The sequence below is a fragment of the Musa acuminata genome, chromosome BXJ3-10, assembly GCF_036884655.1.
Source record: "Musa acuminata AAA Group cultivar baxijiao chromosome BXJ3-10, Cavendish_Baxijiao_AAA, whole genome shotgun sequence".
NCBI classification, from domain to species: domain Eukaryota; kingdom Viridiplantae; phylum Streptophyta; class Magnoliopsida; order Zingiberales; family Musaceae; genus Musa; species Musa acuminata.
In genome coordinates, this window is record NC_088358.1 from 33,448,573 (window position 1) to 33,467,499 (window position 18,927).

At 42.4% G+C, this 18,927-nt stretch overlaps 3 protein-coding genes across 4 annotated transcripts; all 3 read left to right on the top strand.

Annotated features, from left to right (window-relative positions):
• Nucleotides 1–4,469: 4,469 nt before the first annotated feature.
• On the top strand, nt 4,470–12,524 carry LOC135650442 (subtilisin-like protease SBT1.5). Of its 2 annotated transcripts, XM_065169775.1 has the most exons (2): nt 4,470–4,696; nt 9,975–12,524. In XM_065169775.1, exons 1-2 carry the CDS (start codon nt 4,495–4,497, stop codon nt 12,260–12,262), a joined length of 2,490 nt encoding a protein of 829 aa, XP_065025847.1. In that variant the 5' UTR covers nt 4,470–4,494; the 3' UTR covers nt 12,263–12,524. The 2 variants fall into 2 exon arrangements, with proteins under 2 accessions (XP_065025847.1, XP_065025846.1); XM_065169774.1 differs by lacking the exon at nt 4,470–4,696 and having other exon boundaries at nt 9,792–12,524.
• Nucleotides 5,414–7,517, top strand: LOC135650444 (uncharacterized protein At1g01500-like). The gene is made up of 2 exons (XM_065169776.1): nt 5,414–6,999; nt 7,208–7,517. Exons 1-2 carry the CDS (start codon nt 6,346–6,348, stop codon nt 7,430–7,432), a joined length of 879 nt encoding a protein of 292 aa, XP_065025848.1. The 5' UTR covers nt 5,414–6,345; the 3' UTR covers nt 7,433–7,517.
• Nucleotides 12,525–13,081: 557 nt separating the features above from the next.
• LOC135650815 (ethylene-responsive transcription factor 1-like) lies at nt 13,082–16,943 on the top strand. The gene is made up of 2 exons (XM_065170418.1): nt 13,082–13,536; nt 15,738–16,943. The coding sequence occupies exons 1-2, from the start codon at nt 13,272–13,274 to the stop codon at nt 16,568–16,570; spliced, it is 1,098 nt and encodes a 365-aa protein (XP_065026490.1). The 5' UTR covers nt 13,082–13,271; the 3' UTR covers nt 16,571–16,943.
• The last annotated feature ends 1,984 nt before the right edge of the window (nt 16,944–18,927 follow it).

The window sequence follows — 18,927 nt, forward strand, 5'->3', positions numbered from 1 at the left end:
GCAATTTGTTGATACTGGGAGAAGACCAGAGTGATGCAGTGCAAATAGAGAAGCAGCCAAGTTGTATCTTTTTCATTCAAACGGAGAACTGCATTGTGGAAAGCATAGTCAACAACAGCGGCTTTTTCCTCTTGATTATTGCAATCATGTGTTGTTGACATGGAGGACATCATATGTTACTCGTGCTTCCTTCTAGCAAAGCTGAGACAATAATCAATGGTCATCTGTGTATGGAAACACCAAGCACTGTGAAATATGTCATCAGCAAAACCACGAAATACCATGACATTTGCGGTTTTTGAATCTCCAAAAGAATGAGAATGCTTGTGTTTCACTTGTTCGGATCAGTTTGTGCGGATAGTATTTACCCGTCTGGACTTGAACCAGCACACAGACCTCTCTCTCTCTCGATCGCACTACCCGCCGCTACTAGCCACCTTTTCCTCCTACTCTCACTGCTTGCCGCCGTCACTCTCCACGAAAGTAATTATCCTCCTCCTCCGCTGCATGCTCTTACTCTTCGTCGTCTGGCCTCTTTTTCTTCTCCTCCTCTTCTTTACCTTCTCCCGCTCCTACTTCCTACTTCTCGGTGCTGACTAGTACACCTGCATACCATGTCTCAGTTGGACCTGCATGACTGCTGTCTAATTATTTGGATTTAATGCAGATATACATGTTGATTAAGGTCCTTTTTATTTCACAAAAAACATCTTTTTCCTCTTGATTATTTATTAAGAGAAAGAACAACTCTGTTGGTATCAGATTCAAAAAAAATAAACATAAAGATTTATGTAGTCACTGTTTAACTTCAGGAGAACAATTATCAATGTATAAACAAAACACTTGACACAACCTCTCAGCTCTCAGCTCTCAGCAACCACTATCACTAACTTCACACACACTTGTCAAAAGAGCTCTCTATGTATAGTGTCTGCACACTAAGAAAAGAGACATCACACATAACCCACTAATCTAAACAACATTAAACGACCTTAATAACCCCTAATTGGTAGCCATAAATCATATAAGACATTTTTATCAAGCCAAAGATGACTTTAACAATCTATCACTTGAAAATTGATTTCAATCAAGTTTTTGCACTATATCAATGCAGCAGCTCAGCATTTCCCTTACTCGTGGAGTTGAACACAACTTTAATTTATTAATATCACCATCTTAGTTAGCATATACTTCATTTTGATATGCATTGTTCTAATATGGAAAGATGGATTTTTTACTAATTGAATTGCACTCTTTAACTTTTTGAATATACGACACTTCCCTTCTCTTTCTTAAAAGTACTTTTTGAGAAATATTAAAGCCAAATTATCTCTCTTTATTAGCTTCAGTGGCAATCTTAATTGTATTGCTCTTTTTGTTGTCAATGTTTCTAGCCAAGTCTGCACCAATAAAACATTTTAATGTTAGTTCTCCAATTCTAAAATAGAGTATGGTAGATATCTAAGGATCCATTTAATTACTTCTCAACGAATTTTACTATGGTTATTCATATACCTACTCATCACTCTTACTATTTGTGCAACATCGTGATCGGTTCCACATCAAAAATGTGAAACCTTTGATGAAGTGTGGTCGAGTTAAGCTAGGTTTGACTTGTGAAACCTTATGTGGTTTGTTTGAAATCAGATTAAGAGTTTTTCTGTGACTGAACAACTTAGTAGAGCCATATTTTCAATAGAGTGTTCTAAGAAAAGATGGATTCTCCCTTGGTGCTAAATGCCCGCCCTACTGTTGTTTTGATGATATATGTAATAATGAAAGATCGAATAATCTGTGGAATACAAACGCAAGAGAATGTTTTATGAATTGCTAAACATCTTGTTTATTGCCAACAACAAAAAAAGAAAATTGTTGAGCAGATAGGGGTGAATTCATTCATATACTTTGCTTGAATTTTGAGTATCTGTCTATCTTTTTTTTATCAGATGATTACAATATTACAAATATTATGAGTGTTAGTGTTTAATATATACTTTTCTTAAATACAAAAAAAACCACATCTACATCATCTATTATATTATATTATATATATATATTCATGCACTAGTGGAAAATTTGAAGTAGTTGGTAGAAAGGATCATCATCTCAATCAATCAGGAGATTGTTTGACTGACTTAATTTTATATATCTGATTCTAGAGAAAAATCTGCAAGACATCAGTCGTATCTCCATGACTAGCCTCACTCTTTGTGGATAACTCCATATGATCTTTGAACTATCCGAAGAGACATGCATTAGCACCAAAAACAACTTAATCGCAAGAGATCTCTAACCTACAATATGGGATGAAAATTAATCATATAACACCACATCAGTTCATTTACGATCGTCGAAAATATCCTTTGAGATCACATGATGAGCTGATCTCTGACTACCAACCACAATTATACATTCATTTGACAGCAACTCGAGGGACACTGATGTGGATTCACAGAAATCATGCATCAAGTCCTGCTTGTCGATGTCAACTTGACGACTCCATGGTCATGAAATAAGATACCCTCAAGCTTCTTTTTTGTTTCTTTTGTACTCTTTATTTCTTTTTTGTTTTACTTCTGGTGGACCAACCATGGTTGGACTAATGTCACATTTATATTGTCATTTTTTGGACAGATGATCTTGCCCGATCACAACCAATATCTTTTTTCTTCCACAAAGTCTCCTCTACGATGGGTGGGTCATATGATGATCAATGAAGAGATCACAACTTGACGCAGGAACAACAACACATGGATCGACAGGATACGTGAAAGAGATCTCCTGCTGACTTGCGGCTGATTTGTTTTACTGCTGACAATGATGAATCTCAAGTCATACTAATGTGTGACCACAATAACATATACATATCGACAACGTCAGAAAGCTGGAGTTGCTGCCCACATCCCAGACAACGTGTTCCACGCTTGGGGACGATGGGTTGGTTGGTGTTAAGAGGAGTCTTTGAGAACCGAGAGCAGCAGTAAAGGGGGAATTTGCTCCATTAAAGATGCAAAGGGAAGCGCACAAAGCAGAAGAGAGTTTAGGTCGCATGGCCTAATACAAACCTTTTTCTGCTTCATGTTCGTATATGGCGAGTTGTTGTTTTGGGCATATGCTGTCGGGAGTTGGATCAACTCAGGGAATGAAGATTAAATAGTGGCACAGGAGACATTAGATTCCCAAATATTAAAGTGGATACAATAAATAAATGTTAACATTTGTTAGAGGAAGAAAACTTCAATCCCTCTACGAAATAAGAGAATAATCCAATACAAGGAACAATATATTCTCTTGAATTATCTGAGTTCCGATTTTTTTTTGTGAATATTTTCTTTCCATCTTTCTAGATTTAATAAAAAGGACCTTTTTGTGAGTATATATATATATATATATATATATATATATATATATATATATATATATATATATATATATATATATATAAAGTATTTATAGAATAATCAAATCTTTATTTATATTTTTTTTCATAATTATTTTTTTCATTCAAGTAAGTAATTTGATCATATCAAGACTCTAAAAATACTTGTACATTCTTTTTTTGTTTTAATTCTCTAGAGTGAATGTATCTTTCATTTATTGGAGTTTTAAGGCCTTCATAAATTTGATCTACATGATATTTTTTTTAAAAAAAAATCATATTATTATGGACTCCAATATTATTTATACTGGGAAGGAGTATCCTCATCATCGTTGATATCCCCATAGGCTATGCAATCTATCTTATCTTTGGTCCTTTAGACATTGTCTTCTTTTTTAATAAAAATAACAGTCTTTCGTATAGTATAGTAAAGCATCAATTATTGTTCATTTGTTCTTTCTTTTCTCAAGGGAAGCATTTAGCTCTTGGCATTAGGCACACTAAGAGCATATCGGGGGAGATCGACAAGCACATTGACTTTTGTGAACATATACTTTTCTTATAATTATAAAAAAAATAAAAAAAATATAGAAGACCATGGTTGATTGGTGGTGCAACTCTTGAGATTTTTTTAATAAATTTTCCTAGATTTTTTTTGTACCCATGGATTCACACAATTTTTGGATCTTGTAGATCGAGATGGGTCAAATGAGAAACTTATTGCTTGATGCCTAGGGTGTGCATGTATCCCGCGGGGCACTCCGATCCGATGATGCGTGTTGTATCCTCGATCACATCCCTAAAGGTGTTAATATCGAATTAAGTTCTTCTAATTATGCATACAAACCTATTGCTTCCTGCATTCATAAGCTTAGAAGAAGAGGGGATTCCGTTGGTTGAAAGAAACTAAGTCACTATTATTAGAACATCCCACCTAATTAGTGCGTGTCAATGGGCCCATGAGGCACATGTTGGTTACCCTTTTGCATCATTAATTTATTCCTGCATCAAAACATATGCTAATTCATACCCAATATTTTAGGGAAAAGCAAAAGAAACAAAGCTCCACCTCAAAGGATCGTATAAAGATCCGATTCTAGCATGTGAAAGGGGTGATGAATTCTTTTGCAGACACATCAAGTGCTTTTATATATATACATCATGCACCACATGCTCTTCCAGTCCCTACCAAGCCTTCAAACCCCTCCTCGTCATCATCATCATCATCTCTCTCTCTCTCTCTCCTTCTTCTTCTTCTTCTTCTTCCTCTCGAGATGCTGTCAAGAAACAAGGGCGGTATCTTCCATCTAGGGGAGGATGAGACCACCAAGACTATAGTGAGCATCAGAGAACCAAAGCACATGAGACCGGCATCGGAGGGCATCGAAGGCCTTCGAATCCTCATACACCACAAGGAGCAAGGATCAAATGTTGTGACAAAATCGACTTGCAGTCTTTCCAAGGGTTTAGGGTTCCTAAAGTCATGCTTCCTGTGCAAAAGGGAGCTCAGCCTCTCCAAGGATGTTTACATGTACAGGTACTCTCCCTCATCTCCTTGTACCCTTTTTAACTTTGCAGGTAATCGAGGAGGACGTTTCACTCTTCCATGTTCTAATAATTCATGACGTGAAGTTTGCTGCTGAAACAAAAATGATTTTTTTGATTCGAAGCTAAGGAGAGTTTTGTTTTCACATATAATGATTTAGAATCCATTACCTCTTTCTATTCTTCGTCGTCTTCTTAAAATTACAAAGCTTGTAACATCGCCTACAAGACTACATACATACACATCACGGAACACTCGGTGCTTCGATGTTTGTTTGTGCCATTGCCTGATGGACACGAGATGATGATGATGATGCAGGGGAGACCTGGGATTCTGCAGCAAAGAATGCCGTTCTCGCCAGATTCTGCAAGAGGAACGACGAGAGTTTGAGATGGCAGCGAGGGCGCGACTGCGGGAGCCTCAACATCGTCTTCGAGCCAGCGCTAGGATTCGTGACCCAGATCGAAACAGTAGGATACCCGGAGTGGCCTAAGCACTCGGTTGACCGTATGGAAGGTTTAGAGAAGATGCTATGGATCCTCTTCTTTTCTTCCCCTTGTTCTTTTAGAGGAGGAGAGGCATCCTTTTTTGGAGGAAGGAGAAGTCCACAGTGTTGTTCTGTTGACATAGGAATGAATAGTCGACGTCAAATTATGCATTCATTTTCTTTTCTTTTTCCTTTTTTATTTGCAGTCATCATATATCATCTTTCTTTCAGAACTTCTTTTACTTAAATACTTCCATAGAAAATAAAAAAAAAAAATTAAAGCTTAAATGAAAAATATAATTTAAAAGCTGAAATATACTAAATTTAGTTGTTGGCAACTCATCAAACATATAATATTTCTACTCCTTCAATTCTTAATATTTATTTTTATCTTACATACATGACTTTTTAAACATATACATATAAACAGTGAGATTCTTTTGGATACTGTAATTTTTGTTGGTTTTGATTGAGCCCTTGAAATTAATTTCAAGTTTGGAAATTAAGAAATTATGATTTAATTTAGCAATAAGCAGAAAATAAAAATTGGTGATTAGACTAATAACAATGATTTCGAGCTATATTTTAGAGGCCCCAAGAAAGCTAAGCTTTCTACTTTCTGACACAATTCCATCGCTGATCTCACGGCGACATAAATTTTGTTGGGCTCACCGCACAGTGCAGAGAGGGCCCCGCGCGCCACGCGCCTGGCATGCGCGTACGTCGTCGGGCCCACGTGGTCGGCACGTGAATGTTTGACGGTGCGAGCCGATGGCCGGGGTGGCTTCGCGCGTGGGGTGCTGTCCGTGTTCCTAATCCCACGTGCCACGACAGGCCACCTAACGGCACGCGTCTCCAATATTTCCACGCGTGACGGAAGCGAGGCAGCCACCCGAGCGGAACAAACGCTCTCTGTTGGAAACTACGACCGCCATGGTTCGATCCCAACTCAGAGGCATCTTCCTCTTCCTCCTACTAAATCACACTCTTCCACGAGCTATGGCCGTGAAAGCGGAGACTTTGATCCTACACCCTTTCAATCTCAGTTCTAAAGCCTTTACCCATCGGCACACCTGCACGCACACCCTCAACAATGCCATCGAGATCAAGGTAGTCTACGTGAGGATCATCACCTCCACCCCCATGCAGAGCACCATAACGATGGCGTTCCCTGCCAGAGAGGATGACGATCGCTCGCTGACAGTGAACGGCAAGGCGGCCGTGCCAGTGGTTCTGAAGAGGAACAGGGTCGACGGAGCGATGGGCGAGTCGGTCTACGTGAACACCGACTGCATCAGGTTCTCCGGCAGCTGCCTCGGGTTTGAGATCAGGGTGCGGGAGGCGTGCAGCGCTTTGGTGGTGGGGGCGGTCGGAAGGAAGGGAGATGGGAGGTGGGTTGTGCAGAGCAGAGAGGGCGGCGGCGGCCAGGAGACGGGGGTGGATGGGGCTGTGGTGGATGTTTACTTTGTGGGGCGGAGCATGGGGAGGGCAGTCGTGCTGAATAGGGTGGTGGAGATGAGGAAGACACGGAAAGGGTTGGACTGCATCCCTGCATGTGATGATGAAGTGGCCACAGATGATTCTGAGGTGAGTTTCCTCATGTTTTTCATGAGGAAAATGGCCCTATTTCCTACCCAAAATTAATCTTACTTCATCAAGCATATTATTGTCATCTCGTTTGACGATACTTGGCTTCTGTTTGCATTTGTCAGTATTCATTAATATCAGAATATGGTCACACGTATTCAACTCAGAATTCGTTTATCTAAGGACTTTATTTTGGTCTTTTATGAAGGAACCGAAGAAAGGGATCAGGGAAGAACAAAGCTGTGATGGGGTAAGTAGTGGTTACATTAAGAATGGTGGGGAGGATGAACTGGGAGAGCTGTCATGGTTCAGCGCAGGAGTAAGGGTAGGAATGGGACTGGGGCTCGCTATGTGTTTGGGGATTGGTGTTGGTGTAGGCTTGGTCATGAGAAGCTACCAAGCTGCCGCAGGAACCCTTAGGAGGTTCATCTAACAACAGATCTGATAGCTTCTCTGGGGATCTTGTAACGTACTGGTCATCTTCTTTTGGCGCTCTAATAACACAAGAATCTTCTATATTGCTTCAAGTTAATCTCTCTCTCTATCTCTCTCTCTCTAAAACTTTGGACTGATCTTGCCTCCAAAAAATATAGCTCACACGATGAGTTCTAGAGATTTTTGGTTTCTTATTTCAGCTTGTAGAATCACAGGATGATGATTGAATCGACTGTTGTAGATATGTGCTTCCAACTTTAAGACGACGAAGATGTGTCCATGTTTCTGAAGAAGCAGCTGCTCCATGTGAGTGCGCCTAAAAGGTTGCCACCCATCTCTGGTGGCAGTCGAGCATGTGGCTCTATTTTGATGTCCAAAGACAGAAGAACAAGCTCCATCCAGAGTGAGAGAATAAACTGAGGTGTCTGGCACTGTAAACCAGACAGGCACATCAGTTCATTGTGTAGAGTGAAAGACACTACAATCCACCGAAAGGTTGACGACGCATGGGTCGAAGTCATGGTGGCAGCGAACAGACCTGGACCATTATAACTGAGGAAGGATCAATAGAAGGATCCATTTGAAGTCCCTGTCGTTACTGAACACTGACGCACAAAGCTACACCCCTATCAACTTCTCATCCGAAAAGAGAAAAGAGAGGATAAGATCAAGAAAACATATGTGATAGAGTAGATCTTGTAGCGAAAAGCGAAATGGAACCATCGCATATGCACTAGGGGTATAGTATGACGACGACAGAGTGATGATGTATGATAGATAAACAGCATCTGATAGGAGGATGACATGAGGAAATGTAAATGGTGTTAAGAGATCTTTATCATCTCTCTAATGCCCATCCCTACCATTCAACGCAGGTCTAGTAAGTGCATGTGAGCTGTACTCGTCTCTTCCGAAGCAACATGCTTCTCTGTGTCGCTGCGGCCCTACTTTGTCCTTTATCTTTAGCTTTTCCTTGTTCTCTTCCTTTAGGAAAACTCACCCAGGGCTTCTCTGCCTTTGTGAGGGAGTCATAAGAGTCTCCATGGTTGGGCACTTGAGCAAGGTGGGGAGGCTGCAAAGCAGGTACGGATGACAGGATCTGAATACTGCCGAGCATGCTACAAAAGAATGATACCACTTGCCTACTTGGAACTCCTCTGTTCTCTAATTCTCTGACCACAATTGGCAGCTTTGTCTTGATCTCGGGGTGCTTAATCATGAGAACGAGCTGTTAAAGGTGTTAAGAAGCAGTGGAAGAAACAGCAAAGAACAAGAATTCTCTGATTTATCTCAGTAAAATAACACTGTGAACTATGACCATAAAGGCTTTTGACTCCATTTCTGATGAAGCTATGAAACTTTCCATTAGTGAAGATTCGTTCTGTAATCCTTATGTAAGATAAATATTTAGTCTGATAATGATATATTCCAATAAGATAGTTAATGCGTTAAAGTGACTTTGATATTATAAATAAAATTTAAAATTTTAAAATTTTAAAAATAAAATAAATTTAAAATAGTCGATGTAAAATTTAATAGTTCAATATATTTTTGCCTATGTTCACATCCAAAAACTAAATACTTAAATATATAAAATAATTACATATAACATGGTTTGCATTACCGATCCGTACCGCCCGGTACGGGCGGTACGTACCGGTCTGCCAGACTTTCGGTACACGGATCGACTTTCGGTATACGGACCATATGTTACCGTTCCGACACTGTAGCAGTGTAGCACGCCTGAATATATCGCTCGGTACACCTGGGTGTACCGAGCGGTATATCGTACCGTACCGGTACCGAGCCCAGGTCGAAACTCCGGTACGATACGGTTTTGTAAACCTTGACATATAATGAATTAAATTTTCGTTTGAGTTATTTTGAACTCTAGCCTACAATCTTTTTTTTTACACAGTCTCACATAAATATTAAAGTATTTTTTAATTTTTTATTTTATGATAAATTTTTATATATTTATAAGAAACAATCATGATTCTTAAGATTTCCTTATCTTTAATAATGGGAAGGGTTGGACCAGAGGTCAAACTAAAACTAGAAAATAAAATAAATTTTATTTAATATCAACCATAAGTTAATTAATGTCATTTATTATAGATAGGTAAAATGTTTAATAAATAATAAAATTATTTTTTTGAAAAATCTTTCTATTTAAATTTTTTTTCTGAATGAAATAAAAAATATCAAATAAAAAAAATATCATCAAAAAAATATTTTTATTAAAAAAATATCCTAAATAATAAACATTAATATTTTTAGCCACATAAGTGGTGAAAAAAATAAAAAATAAAAACTCTCCACTCTCACTTACAGCACTATATTACATAGCGCTGTCCCTTCACTTACCTCACTGTCCCTCCCACTCTCTCCCTCTTTACTGTCCATCTCTTCCTCTTTTCCTGCTACCTCTTCTTCCTCTCGATATCAAATGATGGGGAGCAAACTCTGCCTCCAGTTTGCGCACCCGCCGTTATCCTTCTTCCTTCTCTTTCTTCTTCCCTCGATCGTCGCCGTCGAACAGCTTCAGACGTACATCGTGCGGGTGGACGCCGACGCCAGGCCCTCCGTCTTCCCCACCCAATCCCACTGGTATGAGACCGTCGTCCTCGCCTCCGCCTTATCCACTGAGAGCAGCGCCTCCTCGGCCCCCGGTGGCCCGCTCATCCACACCTACTCCTCCCTCTTCTACGGCTTCTCCGCCCGCCTCTCCCCCTCCGCCGCCGCCGCACTCGCCTCCTCCCCTGGCGTCCTCGCCGTCCTCCCCGAGCTCGTTCGCCACCCGGACACCACCCGGTCCCCGGAGTTCCTCGGCCTCCTCTCCTCCGACCGCACCGGGCTGTTGGCGGAGTCCGACTTCGGCTCCGAGCTCGTCATCGCTGTCGTCGACACCGGCATCACCCCCGGCCACCGCAGCTTCTCCGATCGCGGCCTTGGTCCCGCCCCTGCGCGTTGGCGAGGCGGGTGCGTTTCCGGGCCGGGATTCCCGGCGTCTACCTGCAATCGCAAGCTCGTCGGCGCTCGGTACTTCTCCGGCGGATATGAGGCCACCTCCGGCCGCATGAACGAGTCCTCCGAGCTCCGATCCCCGAGGGACACCGACGGACACGGCACCCACACCGCTTCCATCGCCGCAGGGCGCTACGTGTTCCCTGCTTCCACCCTCGGTTACGCCCGCGGCGTCGCGGCTGGCATGGCTCCCAAGGCCCGCCTCGCCGCATACAAGGTCTGCTGGGCCGCTGGTTGCTTCGACTCCGACATCCTCGCCGCCTTCGATGCCGCCGTCGCCGATGGCGTCAATATCGTGTCCCTCAGCGTCGGGGGCGTCGTCGTGCCCTACTACCTCGACGCTATCGCCGTCGGGGCTTTCGCAGCCGCTGAGGCTGGCATCTTCGTCTCCGCATCCGCCGGTAACGGCGGTCCTGGGGAGCTCACAGTCACCAACGTCGCTCCGTGGGTCGCCACTGTCGGCGCCGGGTCCATGGACCGCGACTTCCCCGCCTACGTCAAACTCGGCGACGGCCGTGTCCTTCCGGGAGTCAGCGTCTACGGCGGTCCAGCCCTCAGTGCCGGCCGCCTATACCCACTCGTCTACCCTGGCGCCGCCCAGGGCGCAGGCGACGGCTACTCGTCGTCCCTGTGCCTCGAGGGATCCCTCAACCCGGACACCGTGAAAGGCAGGATCGTCCTCTGCGACCGCGGCGTCAACTCCCGCGCTGCGAAAGGCGAGGTTGTCCGCAAGGCCGGCGCCGTAGGAATGATCCTAGCCAATGGCATGTTCGACGGCGAGGGCCTGGTCGCTGACTGCCACGTCCTCCCCGCCGCCGCTGTCGGCGCCATCGCGGGAGACGAGATCCGCAAGTACATCGCCGCAGCCACCCTCAAGTCCCCGGCCACCGCCACCATCCTCTTCCGCGGCACTCGCCTTGGTGTCCGCCCCGCGCCGGTGGTTGCGTCTTTCTCCGCCCGCGGGCCCAGCCCCCAGTCGCCGGAGATCCTGAAGCCAGACGTCATCGCCCCCGGGCTCAACATCCTCGCGGCATGGCCCGACAACGTCGGGCCCGCCGGGATCCCATCCGACCAACGGAAGACAGAGTTCAACATCCTCTCAGGCACGTCGATGGCATGCCCCCACGTCTCCGGCCTCGCTGCGCTCCTCAAGGCCGCGCACCCGGACTGGTCTCCGGCGGCCATCAAGTCGGCGCTGATGACCACCTCCTACGTCAAGGACAACAGGGGAACTACGATGTTGGACGAGTCCACGGGCAACTCCTCCGACGTGTTCGACTACGGTTCCGGCCACGTCCACCCGCAGCGAGCGATCGACCCGGGGCTCGTTTACGACCTCACGGCGACGGACTACGTCAACTTCCTATGCAACCTGAACTACACGCAGCAAAACATCAAGGCGATCACGCGGCGACCGGCGGATTGCCGAGGGGCGAGGAAGGCCGGGCATGCCGGAAACTTGAACTACCCATCGTTTTCGGCGGTGTTCGTCGAGGACGGGGCGAAGCGGAGGATGTCAACCCACTTCATCCGGACGGTGACGAACGTAGGCAACGGGGCAGCGGTGTACAGGGCGGAGGTGCGAGCACCGGAGGGGAGCACGGTGACGGTGGAGCCGACGGAGTTGGCGTTCCGGAGGGCGGGGCAGAAGCTAAGCTTTTTAGTGAGGGTGAAGGCGGCCACGGCGGAGAAGCTAGCGCCGGGGAGCTCGAAAGTGAGGAGTGGGGCATTGACATGGAGTGATGGAAGGCATTCTGTGAACAGCCCCATCGTGGTCACAGTGCAGGCACCATTGTCGTGATGACATACAGGCTTCAATGCTTCTCTGCTTCGGTGGAGGCCAGAGTGAACTTGAATCCTCTCTCTATGCTCCAGAAAGCTCCAATATATGCTTAAGGTTTCTTCTCTCTCTCTCTCTCTCTCTCTCTCTGTGTTGTTGATTGAGGGTGTGGCTTTAGAGGAGGGGAAGAGAGACATGTCGGGTGCAAATTCAAGTGTAATAAAACTAAAGCAGGAAGAGAATGATTCAGCAACAAGAAGAGATAGAGTAAGATTGTTTTGAAGGGTCTATTCTTGTTGTCATGTAATATTCTGCTGCTGGAAGCAGTGCCCTGTGATTCCCTTTTGCTTTTGTGCAGCTGTAGCTTCCTTGTCGTGGTGCAGTGGGGAGAGAAGCTGTGGGGGAAATACTCTGTGAGCAATGGGTTACTGCAGAGCAGACTGCTAGGATGATTACCAGTGCCAATACTAATCTGTACCTTCTATGTTTAAGGACTGGTGCTGTTTAGGGTTTATACCGCTCAGAATTCAACAAGAGTGTGGCAAAGAAATCCTCGTGGAGTTCCTCTAGGGATTCAAATGTGTTTTCTGGATGCCTTCTTGTAATATGATAGAATATATATATATATATATATATATATATATATATATATATATATATATAATTTAAGGGTAAATAAGACATTTTTGAAATATAGTTAAAATAAATAAATAAATAGAATTGCAAGTAAATAGTAAAGTGGAATTGCAAGTAATAATCTTTAATTAATTAACAAATAAAAGTATATATTATGTGCGTTGACGCTCGTACCGGTGTTCATGCATTTTCCAGACGCCCCGTCTACCTATCGTCACGATCACGTGCCCTTTTCCACCGCCCTGTCTGCCTACCATTAGGAGCGTTTGTTCACGTCCATCTCCCCAGTCGATCTCTATCCATTAGGCAAATGACCTCTTTGATTCGGTTTTCCTTCTATTTGGCGTCCTCGAGAGAAGCAGGAAGAGTGTTGTCGGGGATCTGAGGCTCGAAGATGTGTGGAGGGGCGATCATCTCCAACATCATTCCGGCGGGCCCGAGGTCGCGACGGCGGACCGCCGGCTACCAGTGGCTGGACCCGAAGAATGAATTTGGAGTGAAGGAGTGGGAGAAGCCGAAGGAGAAGAGATGGACCATCCGTGGCCCTCGTCGCGCTTTGGAGAAGACGGACGACGACTTCGAGGCGGATTTCATGCAGTTCGAGGAGGACGAGGAGGATGACCTCTTCCACTTCAGGCCCTTCGCTTTCGATTCGAAAGGTACCTTTGTTAGAGTAAAAAAGAAAAACGATTTTTTTTTAGGTCTTGTCTATGCGAAAATTCGGATTTTTTATAAACATTTGATTTGCAGAAACTTTAATGAAAATAATTGGATGTGTTGACATCTTGCGATCTGTGAGAATACGATGGTTGTTTGGCTTTGTCAGGTACCGGGAAAAGGGCGATACAGTTCCTTTATCCTCTGTCTCCTTTCTGTCTTGTTTAGCGAAAGTAGTTCATTCGAGCTAAACACTAAAACATAGAAATTTAAGTTCTTCTTCTTTCTTTCCAATTAGTTGAAAATTTGTCAATTGATATATTCCGGACACATTGGCATATTGTTATGTCAATCGATTTTATACCTTCTCTATCGTTCATCTTTGTGTGATTGGTTATTGTATTTCCTGTTATTTTCTGCAGGTGATGGTCTTCTGGGATATAATATCTCTGTGCACGTGGTTCCTTGATTTCCTTTTTGTCTCTTGGCCGAAGTTTTACATTAGACTCGTTAACTATTACCTAATTATTATTTTTTAAGGACTTCTTGAGTGATTGCGGATGTTACATTATTTTGTATTAAAAAAAAATTCTGTTGATGGGATTAATCTATGTTGTGTATTGGATCTATAGTTTGCTTTTCTCTTGCTATTTCTATGTAGGATAAACCTTCATTGCGTCTACTCTCATGCTGTTTTTGTTTCTTTAGCTCACCAATGAATTAGTTTTTGTCTGTGTTTATGATTATTGGTGAAATGACAAGTTTGGTACAGTTTTGTGTAGTAAAATAAAGATGAACTTTGATGAAAGTTAAACTTATTGTACAACATGGGAGTAATCCCAACTTAAAAAGAGGGTTCTCGCACAAGCACAAGCCTCCTGCCAATTTGGATCTAGGGAGGATCAATGACTACATCCTTACACCTGCAAGAGAGTAACACAAGCTCTAAAATGTAATTCCATCCGTTAGTAACACCAAATTGGAAACCTGGTGTTTCTAATGCTACCAGAAAATATGACATAAACATCTTATCGTTCTTGAAGTTATGACATCTATTGATTTATTGGAAACAAATCACGAGCGAAATCTATCTTTATGTCATAAGTTTCATGATGTGTACAGGCCATAAAATTATTTGAAAATGCATTCCTCGAATGTGTTCACTGTTCTTTAGAGAAAAAAAAAATATTTATCGATGAGGACAACATATAAGGAGCCCATCTTTTATTTTTCATCAATTAATTTAAACTAAGCATCTCAGCAATGCAGTCTTATTTGTTAAAACAGTTACTTGGACATCCTAACTTTTTTGTTATTTTAGTTGGAAAATCTTATTCATTGTTTTTATCTAAGCAATTTTTGCAGGAATTTCTTTACAGCTGTACTCTGGTTTATCATATTTAATCGGTGCCCATGTTAACTAAAGCTGGTGATTTCCCACTTTGAGTATGACTATGATTGAGTGGAACTGTGGAAGTTTCTTGGCGTTTGCCTCTAGCATAAAGTAATACCAATTAGATATGCTACTTTACCCACCAATGGACACACTTCTCTAGAAAATTTCTAATGTAATTAAGCAACAATTTATGAGGATTGTGATAATGTTGGGCATGAAATTCTTCTCACTTCTTGTGGTGGAGTCTTCTTGACCTAAACCACCATTTTTAGATAAACTCATTTTTCTTGGAAGGAATTGATAACCGAGGGCTGGCATTATGGTAAGGTTACTAATTTGTACATGGGTCACCAAGGTTTGAGTCAAGAAAACATTCTCTCTAGTTATAGGGATAAGGATGCAGCATCTATTAATCCTCCACCTTGGCAGAAACCTCATGCCACCCTTTTGTAAAAAAGGACCTGATGGCAAAGGTTATTTGACAGTTTATGTGAAAGCTAGATCTTCTGCTTGATATTCAAGCGAGCTAAACATGCAGGAGATATTTGAGCAGGACAAGTAGAAACACAAACATCATTCTGAGTGCAAGCAATTAAGTGTTCTCCATTACCATGCTTTGTAGCTTAGCTATTATTGATAGTATAATACTATAAGTATCATATTATGTGGTTCTTTTGAATACGAGTTTTGTGATTATTATACTATTTTTTGAATAGTCAGATTCATTTAAATCATCAAGGCAGATTTGAGTCTCTTTCAATTTGTCAGCAGATGTCTAGATCTTCATGATGTTGGCTTTGGCTGCAGATAAACCAGTCCCTCTGAGGCCTTCAGTGATTGATAAACCTTCATCTAAGTCTGCTACAAAGAACAGAAAGAATCGATATAGGGGAATCCGCCGGCGTCCCTGGGGGAAATGGGCAGCTGAAATTAGAGATCCGTGTAAGGGAGTCCGTGTCTGGCTTGGAACCTTTAACACTGCTGAAGAAGCTGCCAGAGCATATGATGCTGAAGCTCGTAAGATCCGTGGCAAAAAAGCGAAGGTCAATTTCCCCGATGCAGCATTCCCCCGTGTCCGGACGCTCCTTACAAAACTGACTGCACCAGAAACTCCAAGAACAGAGATGCCCAGAACTGATAAGTGCTTCAATTACTTGAATGACCCATTTCAAGATTTCTGCTCTAGTTTTGACTTCACTGAAGTGGAGCCCATTATACAATCTGAGGAACTGAGTCCATTCCCAGTTATAAAACCCGCTCCACCTACTGTGATAGCGGGGATGCATTTATATTCTGACCAGGGAAGTAACTTATTTGGTTTCCCAGAAAATGAATCTCTAAATGAGGCTAAAACTCCAGATATCTCATCAGTTCTTGCTGCAACAATTTTTGAAGTTGAAAATGCAGCATACTTGGAAAATGGTGGTACTAAAAAACAACTGAATAACATTGTAGGACAATCTGTGCTTAATAATGAAAATGCTTCTGGAAATACTTTCAAAGAATTGTCTGATTTTGAACTGTACATGAAGTTTTTCCAGCAACCTTATTCAGATGGGAGCACAGATGACTTGATTAACAACCTTCTCAGTGGTGATTTCACTCAAGATATGAGCAACGTGGATCTCTGGAGTTTTTGATGGCATGGCACACATGGGAGGCAGTGTCTTCTGAGGGTACTCAAAATATGACATTCAGTGTTGTGTCGATAGGATATAAAAATGCTCTCCTTTAATAAAATGTATGCTTTTTATGGTTCTGTTTATCTTTTTTTTCTTGCTAGTTGAGCTGTTTCTCCTGTGTTTTTTTCATATTGGAGGGAGCTTCTGCTGACGCAGGATCTAAAATTGTCGCGTAGACTGATTTATGTAATTTTACCATCTCTCTTTAGAATTCTGAGTATAGGAGTTCTGTTTGAGTACTGGATTTGCAATCCTTATGTTGGTTAAAGTAAACAATCAGTGTATTAGAAACTGTTGATTATTGTTTTGGCTTTATGCCTGATATTTCTAATGAAGATACCTGTGGACATCATGGTCATTATGCTTGCATTTTGCTGATTGCTGTCTATTTTCATCTCCCTAAGATGGAGTAGATTTTTGAGTTAGTGGCATAAATGGGACTGTTGGAAAACTAAAACCTTATTTGGTGCCAGGATGTTTGTGGTATTGTGATCAAACAATCGGCAATAGTTTTTGACTTGAGCATGTGGATTGTTTGCTGGAATATTGATTATTTTGCTTTTTGTATACTTGATTTCCAGCTTTGAAGAAATGTTAAAACCTAGTTCCATTTGTCTCAAGCAAATATTCCTAGTATAAAAAAAACAAATATTCCTTCTATTTCAGAAGAAAATTGAAGATACGATCCAAATTTCCCCTATTTATTCAATTAAGCTCATGTTAGGTCACAGCCAAGGTTAGCTTCCTGAAATCCAATTTCTTCAGAGGGAGGAAGAATTGGCAGCATGGAGATCTAAGGCTTGTTAGCTTTATTGCTCAACATCATCCAAGTCTGTGCAAATTTATTGCGACAGGTAGAGACAACCAAGAGTACTATGAATCTGATATGTGACTCTGATTGTAATTCACCAATCCAATTTATGCTTTGAATAATATGAGTTAAAATCCATCTCTGATCTGTAAGGATCTTTGTTTGGAGAACAATTTACATGGTTTTGGGCTCTAGTAGTGACAAGCATGATGCATAATTGCTCCACAATGCTTATGAACACCTTGTTGCTGTATCTCTAAACGAGCACAGCACAAGAACACCTACTCCAGTGTCAGTTTGGTCCATCGTCAACGCTCTCTGCATCAAGCAAAACATTCTCTCCTTCAACATTACATTCAGTGACATCTTTGCTACACATCAAATATGATTGGCACACCACAGATAGAAATCTCCAATGAGTTACTCGAAAGTATCAAGGTTTCTGTGACTCGAATCTGAGTGATCTTACTATGATGTCAAGGCTCACCTTTGATCAACATCAGTGCTATATTACTGTGACCATCAGCATGCAAAATTTTGTAGAAGCAACATCATGCAAATGTACGAGCATGATTGATGGGCAATAAATAATTTGGGTGCTGGGAACTGAAACAAATAGCTGATTCTTGTAGCTGTTAGATTTCTAAGTGTACAGTTTGCTTGAGGATGAGGTCTTATGGACACCAATAGAAGAATTCAGCTATTGAGCTGAAAGGATTGAAAGAGGCAATTCAATGGGAAGCTTATTGTGTTCTTTCTTCTTGCTCCCCTCACCAGTATAATCTTTGTAGCAGTACGGAGTTCCTCTTTGCTTTCCGCATCAACACCAAGAATAATTCCAGTATTCCTTTCTTTCCAAGTAGCCCAAGAAACTGTAGCGGTAATCATGTCCGACATCTTGTTGTGTAAAGATCACTTCCCCCTTCTGTTGCAGCAGCAGTTCAGTCTCCCTGTATTCCAATCTCCATCTTGTTCAACACAGTGTTGCAGTGGGACACTGAATCTTCTGTCCGATGGCACATCGCACGCCTCCATTATTGCCTTTTCCTGCACTTAGGTCCTTCGAGTTCGTCCTATGCCAAATTGCCATCTCCTGGAAGCAGAAGCAAAGGAGGCAATCGAAAGAGCGAGAGCAATCCCACCACCACAAGCAAGCAAACAAAGGAGGAGCACCATCTGTTTCTGTCATGCGTATGTCAAGGAAGCAAGGATGTGTCTCCCAATCAAACGACACTCTTCCTGAAGTCATATGATGCATCGAACTGTCTCCTCTCCAAGGAAGGCATGGATGTGTCTTCCAATGCATCAACATCTTCCGAGATTACATGATGCAGTGAACTTTATTGTGCCAAGGAAGCAAGTGTCAGGACCTTCCACATGCCATCTATTACTTACTGTTCATGAATGGTCTCCCTTGGTCTCGCTCATCCTTTGCAGATAATATCCTTCACTTAGAACTCGGAAAAAAGATATAATCTTGTCATGATCATTAGAAGAAACAAAA